General features: G+C 37.3%; 1 protein-coding gene across 2 annotated transcripts in view; it reads right to left on the bottom strand.

The window, feature by feature from the left end:
* The window catches only part of AKT3 (AKT serine/threonine kinase 3), a 282,280-nt gene that overhangs the window by 192,976 nt on the left and 72,275 nt on the right, over nucleotides 1-17,029 (bottom strand). Inside the window, exon 1 of one of the 2 annotated variants that reach the window (XM_018060259.1) lies at nucleotides 10,344-10,730. The exons of the other annotated variant lie outside the window; for it this stretch is intronic. Within the exon in view, the coding sequence (XP_017915748.1) occupies nucleotides 10,344-10,395 (52 nt within the window). The 5' untranslated portion in view covers nucleotides 10,396-10,730. Of the gene's footprint in view, nucleotides 1-10,343; nucleotides 10,731-17,029 lie in introns of those variants that run through there. 2 annotated transcript variants of the gene reach the window in all.

The following is a 17,029-nucleotide window of genomic DNA, read 5'->3' as shown; positions in this document are numbered from 1 at the left end:
ATGTCTCTTCTTAACGTAAAGAAGTGTATTTTATGATACAGTGTCAAAAAATTATTTTAGTACTCCACATGAATAGCAAACACATAAGAAAAGCGTTTAACTTCAGTAGTCATCAGGGGAAAACAAATTAAAAACACAATGTCATGTCACTATACATCTAGCAGAATGACTAAAATTAAAAAGGCAATTTCAAGTGCTGGTGAAGATATAGAATAAATGAACTCATAAACTGCTGGTACAAATGTAACAAACAAAAAAACTTCAGGAAAGTAACTAACAAAATCTACGGTGCAGAAGCCACCCTATTAGCTTACTGGAGGACAGTGACTAGAGGGATAGGAGGCAAAAACGCAGAAGGAACTGGTAATGATCTGTGTTTTTACACAGATGACAGTTACATGATATGCTCACTCTGCGAAAATTCATAGGGGGTGCTCTTAATCATTCTTTTACTTTTCTGTATGTATCTCATACCCTAATAAAAAATTTACCTTTAAATTAGTAAAGAATTTAGAAAATCATTACCGGTAAAGAAACAGAATCTCTTAACTTACTATATTTTACACCATTATGTATTAGTTCCAGTATTCCTTACTATGTTTAATGGTAATTTTTGAAATGGCTATTCTTGTTACCATGTGAGCACCTCATTTGTGATAACTATATATATTAGTCCTTATGAATTAAAATATATATGTTTGTTATTTTCTCAAAAAAATGTTTCCTTGCAAGTAATGGGAGAGCTTTTTCAATTTCTTGTGATAATCCTATTAAAGATTTCAGTTCTAAAACAGAAGTTTGGCACATGAAAAGATGCTCAACAGCACTCATTATCAGAGAAATGCAAGTTAAAACCACAATGAGGTACCATTTCACGCCAGTCACAATGGCTGCTATCCAAAAGTCTTCAAGCAATAAATGCTGGAGAGGGTGTGGACAAAAGGGAACCCTCTTACACTGTTGGCGGGAATGCAAACTAGTACAGCCACTATGGAGAACAGTGTGGAGGTTCCTTTAAAAACTGGAAATAGAACTGCCATATGACCCAGCAATTCTACTGCTCGGCATACAAACCGAGGAAACCAGAACTGAAAGAGACACGTGTACCCCAATGTTCATTGCAGCACTGTTTATAATAGCCAGGACATGGAAGCAACCTAGATGTCCATCAGAAGACGAATGGATAAGAAAGCTGTGGTACATACACACAATGAAATATTACTCAGACATTAAAAAGAATATATTTGAATCAGTTCTAATGAGGTGGATGAAACTGGAGCTGATTATACAGAGTGAAGTAAGCCAGAAAGAAAAACACTAATACAGTATACTAACGCATATATATATGGAATTTAGAAAGATACTGATGATAACCCTGTATGCGAGACAGCAAAAGAGACACGGATGTATAGAACAGTCTTTTGGACTCTGTGGGAGACGGCGAGGACGGGATGATTTGGGAGAATGGCATTGAAACATGTAAATCATCATATGTGAAACAAACCACCAGTCCAGGTTCGATGCATGATACAGGGTGCTCAGGGCTGGTGCACTGAGATGACCCTGAGGGATGGGATGGGAAGGGAGGTGGGAGGGGGGTTCAGGAAGGGGAACACACGTACACCCATGGCAGATTCATGTCAACGTATGGCAAAACCAATACATTGGCAAAACCAATACTTTACTTTATTGTAAAGTAAAAATAAATAAATAAAAATTTTTAAATTTAATTTGATTCAGAAAAAAAGTAAAAAAAATAAATAAATAAAACAGAAGTTTAGGGCATATCTATACAATAAAATAAGACACCCAAAACACTGATTTTAAAATATTACACTATGGTAAGACATGTAGGAATTTTCAAGATGACCTAGGTCAATTCCTATTATATAAAAATAAACAAAAACAGGCAATTTGCTCAAGGTTGAAAACGAGGTGGCAACAGATACTAGTAGTCAGCTCTCCAGGATGAGAGACTGCTCATTTTACTGCTGTGCTGTTTTCCTGCCCATCTCACTGGTACGAGGAATGGAGACTACTATTTAACACTTCGAGGGATTTCCTAAATGATGCCTTTCAAGTTGGATTTAGTGAGCTCAAGGCATATAATAATTATATAAAATGAGCATGAACAGTACTTACAGTATTTATCTTGAAAACAACTTTCAAAAATCAATGCACTAAACTTACTGTGTGATCGTTTCACAATATATAGAAATATTAAATCATTATGTTCTACACCTGACATTAATACAATGTTATGTCAATTATATCTCAATTTAAAAATCCATTACGTAGGCCTGCAAAAAACTAACTTAGCAAAATCTGCACCAACTCTGGAATATAACTTTAATACATGGTATCAACAAACTGCAAAAGCACAAATTCCCAATGTGGAACCAAACTGAAAAGATCTTTCACTGAACAATTTTTCACTTTGCTTTACTTCTATTTTCCTAGTTCAACATTTATTTTATTAAATTCAAATACAGGTAGTACTTTATACTCAAACATATTTCTCTCTGTATCTTTTTTCCCATATTTTAACATTCATCAGTTGAATGTTAAATTACTACTACTCGCCTATCAGTTCCATGTCTTTTTAGAGCTTCCCAATTACAGCTGGACAGAGAAGCCTGGCAGGCTACAGTCTGTGGGGTTGCAAAGAGTCAGACATGACTGAGAGACTAACACACACAATTATAGCTATGTTATGTATTTTCAAAATATTTTCATAATATGTGAATCATATCCTATTTAATCAATTAAATATATTCTATCTTTGTATTTCAATGAGATAAACAATGATTTATCTTGAGTGATTTTTTTTTCTGGTCTAAAAATTACCAATACAAGCCTATAGATGATAAGCTAGTTAAAGCAAAGCAAAAAAAAAAACTTTTAGAGACAATTTCTTGTCAACCAGTTTATCAGGGAGTTAAGTCATTAACTGCCACTTGCTTGGGTTACCTGTACTTACTTTTTAAAATAGAGAACATAATAAGAGCTGAAGAAACTTCAAGGTTTGATAACTAGACCATAGTTAGACCTGCAGATTCAATCTCTGATTCCGAACACTTTACTGAGAAGCAAAGGAATCCCATAAGTAACCTCTGGATACTTACTGCCTGTTGGTATAGACATTTTTAAATTTAATAAATGAGTTAAAGCGAGTAAGGCATCACAGAAGACAGAGAGAGTAAGAGAGATCGAGAGAGTGAGAGAGGTCACAGTATCTCTCCCTTGATAATCTCCATGAAACTTTATGGATATGTTTAGAACGAAAAAGAATCAGGAGGACAGAGGATGAAAAAGGCATCAGAAATTTTCAGCCCTGTATTTTACCACTGGAGAATTCTTACTGTCTAGAAGACCATGAGCATAGGGGTGGGATGAGGCCGGGGTACCAGGACAGGAAAGGCACAACTGCAAGCTGCCATGCTGAGCTTACAAACAATCATCAAAAGGGGCTTTGGGAGCTCACCAGCTGCAAAGTTTTTGTATTAGGCTGTGATTCCACTGGGAGGATGGGAGCCCCTAAATAATGATGTCAAAAGAGTTTTTACATGCCCAAGAAGCTATTTTAAGCAAACAAAAATCTACATTTGTTCCTAATGGAGGTTAAGGCCTTTAGGGATTAGAGCTAGAGAGTGTAGATGGCCATTATCTAAATAAACTTATTATTCCCAGTACAACAGAGGAGTATATTCCTAAAAAGGAATATATAACATTTTCACTGTAAAGCTTCAAAGAAATGAAATGTCAGAAAAAAGTCTCATTTTGACAATTATTATGAAAGTGAATTTAAGAATTAAAAAGTGACTACTGGAAAATTCCCAGAAGAATTTCATTAATGGAACATTGCTGCATCACAGTTGAATGCTTTTTTTATTACAGAGGTTATAACCATGACTAGCTCCATACAATTTCGAGAAAGTGAAATTATGATGCAACTGCTGGGAAGTTTTTACAGACCTCCTTTCCTGTTTACCATCCTACCTAGTACACCTCAGTAAGTGCAATGTTCATGTTTACCTGTCTAAAAAGCAAAATAATTTTTTTCAAGAAAAGGAAGATATCTTCAATTAATAGACCAAAATATTACCTAAAAACATCTGGTCTTAAGAATCCATGAAAAAATAAGTATTTTTCCAATCAAGGAAAAATCTTTTGTAAAATTCTCAAAGCAAACTGTATTTGCATCTTCAGCCTATTTCCAGTTATTCCAAATAATGTGCTTGTTTCCTTCTTTGCAGCTTACCAACTCTATGCCAGAGGTTCTGTTCCTAGCATCTTGATGCAAAGGGCTCTCCTGACTACTACTTGTTTATAGATTATGATGATGCTAGCAAACAGGTGCCTTTCCAAAGGAAAGTATTAATATTACAAGGGGAAGTACCACAGAAAATCACCTTAAAATATAAACTGACTTTGTCCATAAACACAATGAAATTCAAGAGATAAATTTAAAATAGTGTATAGATTTTTGCAAACATGGCTAAAAATCATTTAAGATCATAACAGATCACAAGCTAACTTAAGGGTCAGCAATAAAAAGAATTATATAAAAAGCATTGTGTTATATTGTTAGGCATTATCACATGCAGAAAGCATGACTACACTTTTTCTACTATAATGGTTTTCAAATTGTTTATATTAAGCACTCCTCAGGCTCCTCAGTCTAATGAAGAAAAACTAACATAAATGAAAACATAAGATTATAAACAGATCCTGAAACATATATAGTGTGCCTGGGTATTGTTTACATGTTTCTGAGAAAGTCAACATGGTTTGTCAGTTTGTCTGTTTTCCCACATGCTTGTTAAATAATTATATTGCAAAGTTGCTCAAAATTGTTCAGAGGTTTTGAAAGAACCAAGTTGAAAAGCCCTGTGGGAAGGCAGAAGTCTGATAAGCTTCCTGAACATGACTCCTTTCTTTGAACAAGAAGATAAAGAAGCAGAACTACTTGGTGATCCTATCTGGGATAGAGAACAAGAATGAGATTTAAAGAAAAAAAAAAAAGCTGAATAGATACTAACCATTCCTTAGAGTTGAGAACAGAAAGGCCACACAAGCAAAACTTCAAGTCACACTATGGTATAGACATGCACAATCTTGAGCACTTAGTTACAAGCAGCTTCGTTAGTGCTCTTGAAAACTCATTAGTTCCTATAAAACCACAACCAATCTGGCAAACAACTAATATACTATTAAGAAAAGAAAATGCCTGCAAAAATCCAATATAGGATTTCAGAGAAATTTAAAGCTCACTAGAGAAATACTTCCTGGTGGCTCAGACAGTAAAGAACCTGCCTGCAATGCCGGAAATCCCAGTTTCATTCCTAGGTCGGGAAAATCCCCTGGAGAAGGGATAAGCTACCCACTCCAGTGTTCTTGGGCTTCCCTGGTGGCTCAGACAGTAAAGAATCAGCCTGCAATGAGGGACTCCAGTGTTCTTGGGCTTCCCTGGTGGCTCAGACAGTAAAGAATCAGCCTGCAATGAGGGAAACCTGGGTTTGATCCCTGGGTTGGGGAGATCCCCTGGCAGAGGGTATAGCAACCCACTGCAGTGTTCTTGCCTGGAGAATCCCAGGGACGGGGGAGCCTGGTGGGCTGCCGTCTATGGGGTCACACAGAGTCGGACACGACTGAAGTGACTTAGCAGCAGCAGCAGCAACATAGTAAAAATGAATCAATAATGCAAAGACAGTATTAATCACATGGAATTTTCAGGGTTTGCTTTTGTCCTAAAAGAGGTTTTCTCTGGACGTAGCTGTACAGATAAGATACCTGGATTAGAACTAATTAATCTGTGTAAACTCTGTAAAGATTGCCTATTTATTTATGCACATCTGACTTTCAAAGCTCTGTATCTTGAGGAGAGTAGTTTAAATTTGCCATGTGAATCACAGTGACATCTAGTGGCAACTCTGTTGAACAGTACCCATTTGGTACTTCATTTTCTAAGAAACAGCAAAGAACAGTGCCCAGCAAAATGGGGTGGGGGGTGGGGGCGGGCTGCACTCAAATACTGCTGAAGGAATGAACTACTCTGTCGTTAGTATTTTAAGCTAATATTTCAATTTTCCTACTCCCACTGAACTTCCTCCTTCCTTTTACTTACCATTTCCAGTCCTGCAATCTCCAGTTTTCTGTCTGCAAGTTCCCTTCTATCCTTATTCACGTGTCTCCTTCTCTATAGAATCCTTGGTCAGTCTCTATTTTTCTCATCTAGTTTTTCTTTCACTGCACACATTATATCACTCTCAGTGTGCTATTCAATCTATTTTCCATGTAACTGTTCTGAGCAATGATATATTAAATCATGAAACTCAGCCAAAAAACAACAACAACAAAAAAAAACTACACTATAATTCATGTAACCCTGGGAAATTAACTCATCTCTTTCCGACTTGACCATCTCAAGTCAAATAATGATTATTTACAAAAAAGCAGACATCTTCTTTACCCTATTCAAAACTGTCTCCTCTAAATGCCAACTCTCTCATCCTGTAATGACCTTACTTCCTAGAAAATATGGAACCTGCTGACTGCAAATAATCTCAGGGCTTCCCTGGTGGCTCAGTTGGTAAAGATCTACCTGCAATGCAGAATACCTGGGTTCGATCCCTAGTTTGGGAAGATGCCTTGGAGGAGGGCAGGGCAAACTACTCAAGTAGGCCTTTTGGAGAATCCCCATGGACAGAGGAGCCTGGTGGGCTGCAGTCCATAGGGTCTCAACTTTCCATTTGAAAGAGTCTCTTTATTTGGAATGCTGTATTTCAAAGGAGGATGTATATATTCTCCTTTTCAAGGGCTATCCTCTGTTCTTCTGTTACCTATAAAAATCTTATGTCAATGATTATATCTCCCTTGAATCGTCAGAATTTCCCTCTGTATTCTGACTCTTTCCCTAACCTATGAACATGCTCACCCCATTCAAGCATCATCTTTCTTGACCTGCTACAATGTTTTCTTTACTTATATCAAAAATAACTCAAAAGTAACAATGTATAATGACTTTCTCCATTTCTTCAATATCCACCTTCAACTCTCTGTAATTTATCATCACTATTCTACTGAAACTGGTCTCTACAAGGTCATTATTGAAACTGTCATTAATGACCTCTTTTCAGGCCTCATTCATAAATCCATACATGTGGATAACTGCTATTGCTTAGCTTCTATGGCACAGCAATCTTTCTAGCTTTTCCAATCTCCTTCATAACTCTCCCTGCCTACACTTCTCAGATTGTCTAAATGCAATATGGACTTCCATTTATTTCAATAGAAAGAGGCAAAGTATTATTTCTATGAATAAAGCGGTTGTTACTAAAAGGAAATTAATCTGCCTACGAACTCAGCCCAAATTTACACTCTGCTGATCTGCCCCACTTCTTCAAAATACTACTTTAAACCTCTTTCATTTAAATTTATCCCAATAACTTCCAATCATAATTTCATTATCTCTAATAATCCAAACTTTACACGCTATTGATACTAACATATATTTTATGTCATCTTTAGATGTGTCCTAAGTCTTATTTCACACAACAAGTTACTTGCAACTACTATATGCACCCCTATCCTGCCACTCTCCTTTCTTCCATCCCTCCCTTTCTTACCCTCTCTCCTGATCACACAGATACACACAGTATTTTACAAGAATAGCGAGCTTAATGCCCTTATCCTCCAATTGAGGTTATTTCTAAATATATTGTATTTTTCATGCACACACTAGGTTCTTAATACATATTATTAATTAAGGCTAGACAGCCTTAACAGTCAATTTACTACTAGGAAATAATAAAATCATATTTTTAGATAATTTTTTTTAAAAAGAAAACTCCCTTTTGTCTTAGTTGCTGGTTATAAATTAGGTACTCACAATATTAGGTTATAAACACACATAGGAAATGAGTTAATATTTTGGGGGGAAAAATTATTAATTCGGAATTCTCTGACCCAATTTACCTGTGAAAATTACATGTCATAACTCTAAATTACATCAAGCGAGACATATTTTTTGAAATGCTTCTCAAAGATAGCCTACTAAAGGGAAAAAAGAAATTCTAGAAAATTATTACTACAGAATCACAAAGAACAACACATTTTAAGTATCTATGCAACTTCTACAATGTGAAGATACTTTCCACAAGGCAAGTACAAAGACCACTCATGTTACAGAATTTTTAAAGTGCATCTAAGGCAGTGATAAGTCTGACTTGTCTACCAAATGTTTGGATTTAAGTATAAAGAAAGCTTAAATGATTAATAGTCTAAGAAATATACCTGCTGCTGCTGCTGCTGCTAAGTCGCTTCAGTCGTGTCCAACTCTGTGCGACCCCATAGACAGCAGCCCAAGGGCTCCTCCGTCCCTGGGATTCTCCAGGCAAGAACACTAGAGTGGGTTGCCATTTCCTTCTCCAATGCATGAAAGTGAAAAGTGAAAGTGAAGTCGCTCAGTCATGTCCGACTCCTCGCTACCCCATGGACTGTAGCCTACCAGGCTCCTCCGTCCATGGGATTTTCCAGGCAAGAGTACTGGAGTGGGTTGCCATTGCCTTCTCTAAATTTTACATATATAATACATTCTTAATTGCTTTTGGAGAGGACAGTGCTGTATTCATCTTTTAAAATGATACAGTCCTTGTTTTTGTTTTGCTGTTTTCCGCCTTAGCCTAATGAAGACAAAGACGGGATATTCTGCTATGCGCTTCACTGTCAAAGGGTGAGTGGTGCCCTAATCTGAGAGGTATATCAGGGATCCAACTCAGAAATGCCAAACGGAGAAAGCAGAAACATTCACGGCAGAATGAACTTTTGTCTACAGGAACAGGCTTAAGATACACACGGAACAACTGAAACAGGATCCAGCCCACAGGGAACGGGACTGGGAAGAAAAGGATATGGGAGACAGAAAAGCAGGACTGAGACGGCAGTATGGGCTAAGTTCCTAGGTGTCAAGGAGGTCGCCTAGCCTCTAGAAACTTCAGCCCAGGGGATCTTCAACTGCCAAGCCAATCTGCTATCCACAATGATATTCCACCCAACCAAAATTCCACTGGCTCCAGGAAAAAGGGAAAGAACTTACTTATAGAAGCCTGGTTCACTAATCACAATGAGCTGCTGAGCAAGGGCTAACACTGTTTTGGGGTCTTGTAACTGCTTGCCGGTGACCTCTTTTTAATCTAATAACTATGAGCTTCTTTACTTTTGGTACAAAGCCAGAAGTCAGCATACTAATGAACATTTTCAACTAAGAAAAAAATCTACTCAATATCAGAAGGTACAAAAAAAGGTGATATTTATCCAAAATGAAGCATATAAGCACCTAAAAGGTATATCTAGTAAAGTGATATGGTATGGCATTTTAAACAGCCCTGTAATGTTGAATTAATTATAGTGACCATGAGCAGTGCTTTACAAATAGCTTTGATTCTGAAACGAATGTTCTTTGCAATTGATAATACTAATTCAGTCTTTTCTTGTAGTTGATGCTATAAATATTACAGAAATTATGTACTGCCCATGTTCATTACACGAATTTCACATAATAAGTTTGTTAATTTTTCCCTAAAATAGATAAAATAATTAATCCTTATTAAGGATTAATTATTTGCCAAATGTAATTTTCTAAAAAACCTCATTCCAATTATACACAATATTAGATTTGGTGTTTTCAACTTATTTTTTCAAACTCAATAGATTTTAAACTTTAAAATAATAAAAACACTTTGCAGGTTTCTAACTGGTCTTTTACACTTTAACTTCAGGGGTAGCTTTTGGGTACCCTGACTGCTTTGTTCCAGAGAATAATGCTGTTACTAAATTTAAGGGTGTCATCACAAAGGTATATTTAACTTTGTTAAATAGTCCTAATCAGACCCAGGGATCGAAACTGGGCCTTCCGCGTTGCAGGCAGATTCTTTACCACCTGAGTCACCAGGGAAGTCCCAAGAGTTTTATTCTTGTGTTTCAGCTCCTCTTGAGATACTGTGCTGTGCTGTGCTTAGTAGATCAGTCTTGTCCGACTCTTTGAGACCCCATGGACTGTAGCCCACCAGGCTCCTCTGTCCATGGGGGTTCTCCAGGCAAAACTACTGGCATGGGTAGCCTATGCCTTCTCCAGGGGATCTTCCCAACCCATGAATAGAACTAAAGTCTCCCACACTGCAGATTCTTTACCAGTACATTACCAGGGAAGCCCTGTACCAACTAAAGCAGCCTTAAATAAAGATCCTTGGAACCAATGATGGGAAAAGGGAAGTTAAAGTTTCCATCCCTCTTCTCAGGCACAAAATTGGCAGAAAGCAAATATCTGAAATGGTTAAGTGTACCTTTGGCATATTTTCCTGCAATCTTTTCCGATACATATTTTTTCTCCGACATTCAGATATTTTTTCTATCAGTTTCAAAAAATTCCTGCCTCTTCCATCACGTTGTACCATCTCGATCTGCTGTAACTTCCCCAAATGCTCCATATTTCAAAGTTGATGATCTTCCCTTTACCAGCACCTGATGTCAGCAAGGCAAGAAGCATGCAAACAGTCAAAGGAATAAGTGAAAAGCTATGCCTAAACCTTTTAAAATTTTACTGAGTTGTCCAGAAATTTGGGGGTTTTTCCCACAAAATGGCTCTAGTAGCATTCAGTTCAGTTTAGTTCAGTCGATCAGTCGTGTCCGACTATTTGCAACCCCATGAATTGCAGCACGCCAGGCCTCCCTGTCCATCACCAACTCATGGAGTTCACTCAGACTCACGTCCATCGAGTCGGTGATGCCATCCAGCCATCTCATCCTCTGTCGTCCCCTTCTCCTCCTGCCCCCAATCCCTCCCAGCATCAGGGTCTTTTCCAATGAGTCAACTCTTTGCATGAGGTGGCCAAAGGATTGGAGTTTCAGCTTTAGCATCAGTCCTTCCAATGAACACCCAGGGCTGATCTTCTTCAGAATGGACTGGTTGGATCTCCTTGCAGTCCAAGGGACTCTCAAGAGTCTTCTCCAACACCACAGTTCAAAAGCATCAATTCTTCGGTGCTCAGCTTTCTTCACAGTCCAACTCTCACATCCATACAAGACCACTGGAAAAACCCTAGCCTTGACTAGACGGACCTTTGTTGGCTAACTAATATCTCTGCTTTTCAATATGCTATCTAGGTTGGTCATAACTTTCCTTCCAAGGAGTAAGTGTCTTTTAATTTCATGGCTGCAATCACCATCTGCAGTGATTTTGGAGCCCCAAAAAATAATGTTTGACACTGTTTCCACTGTTTCCCCATCTATTTCCCATGCACTGATGGGACCAGATGCCATGATCTTCGTTTTCTGAATGTTGAGCTTTAAGCCAAATGTTTCACTCTCCTCTTTCACTTTCATCAAGAGGCTTTTTAGTTCCTCTTCACTTTCTGCCATAAGGGTGGTGTCATCTGCATATCTGAGGTTATTGATATTTCTCCCGGCAATCTTGATTCCAGCTTGTGCTTCCTCCAGCCCAACGTTTCTTGCGATATACTCTGCATATAAGTTAAATAAGCTGGGTGACAATATACAGCCTTGATGTACTCCTTTTCCTATTTGGAACCAGTCTGTTGTTCCATGTCCAGTTCTAACTGTTGCTTCCTGACCTGCATATAGGTTTCTCAAGAGGCAGGTCAGGTGGTCAGGTATTCCCATCTCTTTCAGAATTTTCCAGTTTATTGTGATCCACACAGTCAAAGTTCAGGTGTCTTTAATTTCAGTCAACACAATTTTGTTAGATTGTATTGTGATAGCTGTCATCTCACTGTACATCTGTTTAAAAATCAAAATTAGTGAATTTTTGAGAGCCATTTTAATATTAAAGATAGAAGAATAAAGCAACATTTTGGCATATTATGCTTTATTATCTCAAGAAAGGTAAAAATGCAACTGAAAAGCAAAAAAAAAAAAAAAAAAAAATTTGTGCAGTGTATAGAGAAGGTGCTGCCACTGATCAAAGTGTCAAAACTGGTTTGTGAAGTTTTGTGTGGGAGATTCCTAGTCGGACAATGCTCCATAGTCAGGCTGTGGACCAGTTGAAGTTGACAGTGATCAAATTGATACTTTAATTGAAAACAATCCACATTATACTACATAGGAGGTAATCAATATACTCAAAATATTCAAATCAAGCATTGAAAATCACCTTCCTCAAGCTTTGTTGTGTTAATTGCTTGGATGTTTGGGTTCCACGTAAGTGAAAAAAAAAACCTTGACCGTATTTCTGCGTGAGATTCTCTACTTACAGCAACAAAAACATTCCATTTTTAAAACAAATTATGACAGGCAATGAGAAGTGGATACTGTATAATAACACAAAATGGAAGAGATCACGGGACAAGGGAAATGAACCACTGCCAACCACAACAAAGGTCAGTCTTCGGCCAAAGAAGATGATGCTGTGTTTATAGTAGGACTGGAAGGGAGTCCTCTATTATGAGCTCCTTCTGGAAAACCAAACGATCAGTTCCAAGTACTGCTCCCAGTTAGACCAGCTGAAGGCAGCACGTGACAAAAAGTGTCCAGAATTAGTCAACAGAAAATGCATACTCTTCCAACAGGATAATGCAAGATCACATGTTTCTTTGGTGGCCAAGCAAAAACTCTTCCAGCTTGGCTGGGAAGTTCTGATTCATCTGCCATATTCATCAGACATTAAACCTTCATATTTCCACTTATCTTGGTCTTTACAAAATTCCCTTAACTGAAAAAACTTCAACTCCTTCGAAGACTGTAAAAGGCACCTGGAATAATTCTTAGCTCAAAAAGATAAACTGTTTTGGGAGAATGGAATTATGAAGTTGCCTGAAAAATACCAGAAGGCAGTGAAACAAAATGGTCAATACATTATTCAATGGTGGTCCTGGTGAAAATGAAAAAAATGTATCTTTTATTTTCACTTAAAAACCAAAGAAACTTTTTGGCCAACACAGTAAATATCTTGGCTACTAGCTTAAAGTTATAGTAATAACTTATAGGGCCTTAAGTAGTATATGAAATTAAAACATAAGCAATGTTTAATTAAAAAAACAGGGAATATAAAGATAAGCTGATATAAGAATAATCCTTGGAGATTTGCTTTTTGTAAAGAGACTTACATATTGGCTTAAGAAAAATTTTTTCTTTCAGTATATATACTTGGTAGTTCACATAATATTGTTCTCTTAAAACCCAATTTTGATCCTATGAAGGCTGGTATACAAAGGAATGGTTTCTACCAGAACAGATAACCATTTCACCATGTTACATTCCTCATCAAGACTCCCCAGCAGGTCTCTTTTTGCTACATCAAATTCAAACTTCAACAGATTAGAAAATTATGTAGCAGAGCGGAACAGGAACAGTTGAGTCATATTAGAGAGGACAGCAAGAACTTTACACCTAGAATCCCATCTTTCTTCATGAAGCCTTCTATAAAGTCAAATGGAGAAATAACAACGAACCACTTCTTATACTAATATAAAACAAGGTGGTGTTAGTCACTCAGTCGTGTCCGACTCTGCAACCCTGTGGACTATAGCCCGCCAGCTTCCTCTGTCCATGGAATTCTCCAGGCAAGAATACTGGAGTGGGTAGCCATTCTCTTCTCCAGATGTTCCCAACCCAGGGACTGAACCCAGGTCTCCTGCATTGCAAGCAGGTTCTTAACCATCTGAGCCACCAGGAAAGTCCAATATCTGAAAAAGGTTAGTGCTTATTTCCTATTTCCTTGAATTATTCTCTACATGTTTCATACATTGGTCTCTTTCCTGAGTAGATTACAGAAGCTTGGAAGTAGATTATGAAGTCCTTACCTAGGATTTGCCTCATTTCTACTTATTGTTTCATCCTGGTTACTAACAGTATACTCTGATACTCCTAAAATCCTATTTTGTATAATACATTGTAGAGTCATCCTACATCTAAAGACCATGTCTAAAATTTACTTACTTACATCGAGTACCTAATATATAATGTATAAAAACTTTCACTAGTTTTCAATATGGAGTTTTCATTTTTCTTGGCTCTTCGTACTTATCGTAATTAGCATTTATCACAATGGATAACTGTATATATAAACTGAATATATTTATCATAAATAAGTATATTTACATGACTAGCTGTTTAATACCTGTGTCTGTATTTGATTTTAAGTTCCGTGATCAGCAGCACTCAACCAGGAGTGGCGATTTTGCTCCTCATCCCTGGTGGATATTTGACAACATCTAGAGAACTTCCCCAGTGGCTCAGACCATAAAGGATCTGCCTGCAATGCAGGAGATCTGGGTTTGATCCCTGGGTCAGGAAGATCCCCTGGAAAAGGGAATGGCAGGCAACCCACTCCAATATTTTTGCCTGGGAAATTCCACAGACAGAGGCACTATAGTCCATGGGGTCACAAACAGTCAGACATGACTGAAATGACAGTACACCACGCACACACACACAAATATACATATAAATGTATATATACACACACATATACATATATATGTACACACATAGACACAGATACTTCCTAACTATGTACTTACAGGGCTTGAGAACAGTGGCACCCAATACAATGAACAAAAACAACTAGTACAAAACATTTTCAGCTCTAAATACACACAAATATGACTCCTTGGAGCATAATGATTCCAGAGCTACGGTGGGGATACAGCAAGATGATCTTAGAGTATCTTGTGCAGATAGTAAGCATGTGCTCAAAGAACAATGGAGACAATGTGAGGATTAGATGGTAGTGACTGATGTATCAATATTAATTTCTTAATAGTTCAACTCTTTTATGTATGAGAATGTCCTTGATTCTAAGAAAAATTCATCAAAGTATGCAGAGATAATAAGGTATCCTATACTCAAATGGATCAGGAAAGAAATATTCTTCTGAATTATTCTAATTCTCTGAAATATTCTTACAACTTTTCTGTTTAAAATTACTCCAAAATGTAAATTAAAAAATAAATTAAATGTGAAGGTTTTTATATTTGTATTCCCTATTTGCATTTTGATACAGATTTATTGAACAACTAAAGCTCTTAATAGTTCTAGTGATAAATTGTATTCATTTGCTAAAACTCAATAAATACTGAGTGCTCCATTCTATGACAGGCACTGGGAATATAACAGGAAAGAAAAATGAACAAAAATCACTGCTCATGAGCTCTATATTTTAATGGAGGAGAAAAGAATACATAAAATGTTAAGTACTGATAAGTGCTAAGGAGAAAAACACAAAACAGTCAAGGAAGGAATATAAAGAGTTTGGAGAGGATATGGGAGCTAAAGTTTTAGATAAGGTAAATCAGGATGGCTGCCATTGCGAAGGTGATTTTTAAGGAAAATTAAAAAGATATGAGGAAGCTAGATGGAGATATATAGGGGAACATTTTTCTTGACATAGAGAACAATAAGCCTTTGAGATGGGAACACAGTTAAATTACGGTGCTCCTTGAAGTGCTAAGGCCTCTGAAACAACTGGCAGATACAAAATCAACTCATAATCTTCCATCTTTCTGTAAATTCATGTTTGAAGCACTGCTCTGATTGAAATATTACATTTTTAAACACAACATGGGCTTCTCTGATGGCTCAGTTGGTAAAGAATCTGCCTGCAATGCAGGAGACCCTGGTTCAATTCCTGAGTCCAGAAAATATGCTGGAGAAAGGATAGGCTACCCACTCTAGTATTCTTGGGCTTCCCCTGTGGCTCAGCTGGTAAAGAATCTGCCTGTAATGCAGGAGACCTGGATTTGATCCCTGGGTTGGGAAAATCCCCTGGAGAGGCTGCCCACTCAAGTATTCTGGTCTGGAGAATGCCATGGACTGTATAGTCCATGGGGTCACAAAGAGTTGGACACAACTGAGCGACTTTCACTTCACTTCACTTCAAACACAATATATTTTTAAATGAGGAAAAGCATGTTAAGAGATGAGGGGGAAATGAAGTAAACGTTAACCAATAACCATAAGTCTCTATATAAAGATGCTCAATTTTATGTGTATCTTAAGAGAATCAGTTGCTATTTTATAATCACATCTATCAGCAAGGTAGCTAGACTTATAAGATATTAAGGAACAAACCTCTATGGATTAAATATTATTTCTTTAGACAATAAACAGTGTGGTTAGAATGCATCTCCTACATTAATGAAGGCACCTCACGTTTATATCGTGATACTTCTAAATAATTTACCCTGATACTCCCAAACTGCACTGTAGCTACATGATGTGGTTTTACACTTAAGGAGGCCCATCCTGTTAGTTGAGAAAACACCTGATTAATAGAGGCAATGGCTTCTAACCTAGCAATATGCATCCTCAGATATGAAGGCTCATGGTTAAACTTGATTTTTCTCTATTGTCTAACATATCACATGTTTTATGTATTTATCTTCTTTATTGGTTATTTCCCTCACTTGTATATGAGCTCCATGAACATACAGGTACTCAATAAATATTTGACTGAATTAAAAAAATGAACAGATGGAGAGCAGCTGACTGAGGCAAGCCTCAGCTCCCACTTTGGTAAGCACTTCCCCTTTACTTACTCTAAGTACTTACTGAATCCCAAACATCAAAACTCAGAATTGACAAAAAAATCTTCCCTGGCTACTGAAAATTCAGTCAAGCAAGGAACGAAAGTTTGGAAAGACTTCCTAAAACCCTGGGGATCATGTGTCAGTCAGCTGCACTATCAATATGTACCTATGAAGGAACAGTCCCAGTTACCTACATAGGCCTAAATAACACAGATCACCCCGTGACTGTAGTCAGAGGTCTAATGATCTTGCTCCACTTGATCCTTAACATTTAAACACATAAAATGGCTTACTGCATGCAAGGTACACCTCACCATGCCTGATGCACAGGAAGGATTTAACAGGAGCCACAGAGAGATACCATCTAATCTAGAGACAGTTTTTTCAAGGCAAATAATATGAATGCATCTTAAGGAATGGAGTAATATATATTCATTTAAGACACATGGTAAGTATTTTATTATTGAAGACAAAGCGCACAAAAT

The sequence above is a fragment of the Capra hircus genome, chromosome 16, assembly GCF_001704415.2.
Source record: "Capra hircus breed San Clemente chromosome 16, ASM170441v1, whole genome shotgun sequence".
NCBI lineage: Eukaryota > Metazoa > Chordata > Mammalia > Artiodactyla > Bovidae > Capra > Capra hircus.
This window is presented reverse-complemented; position numbering and strand designations above follow the sequence as displayed.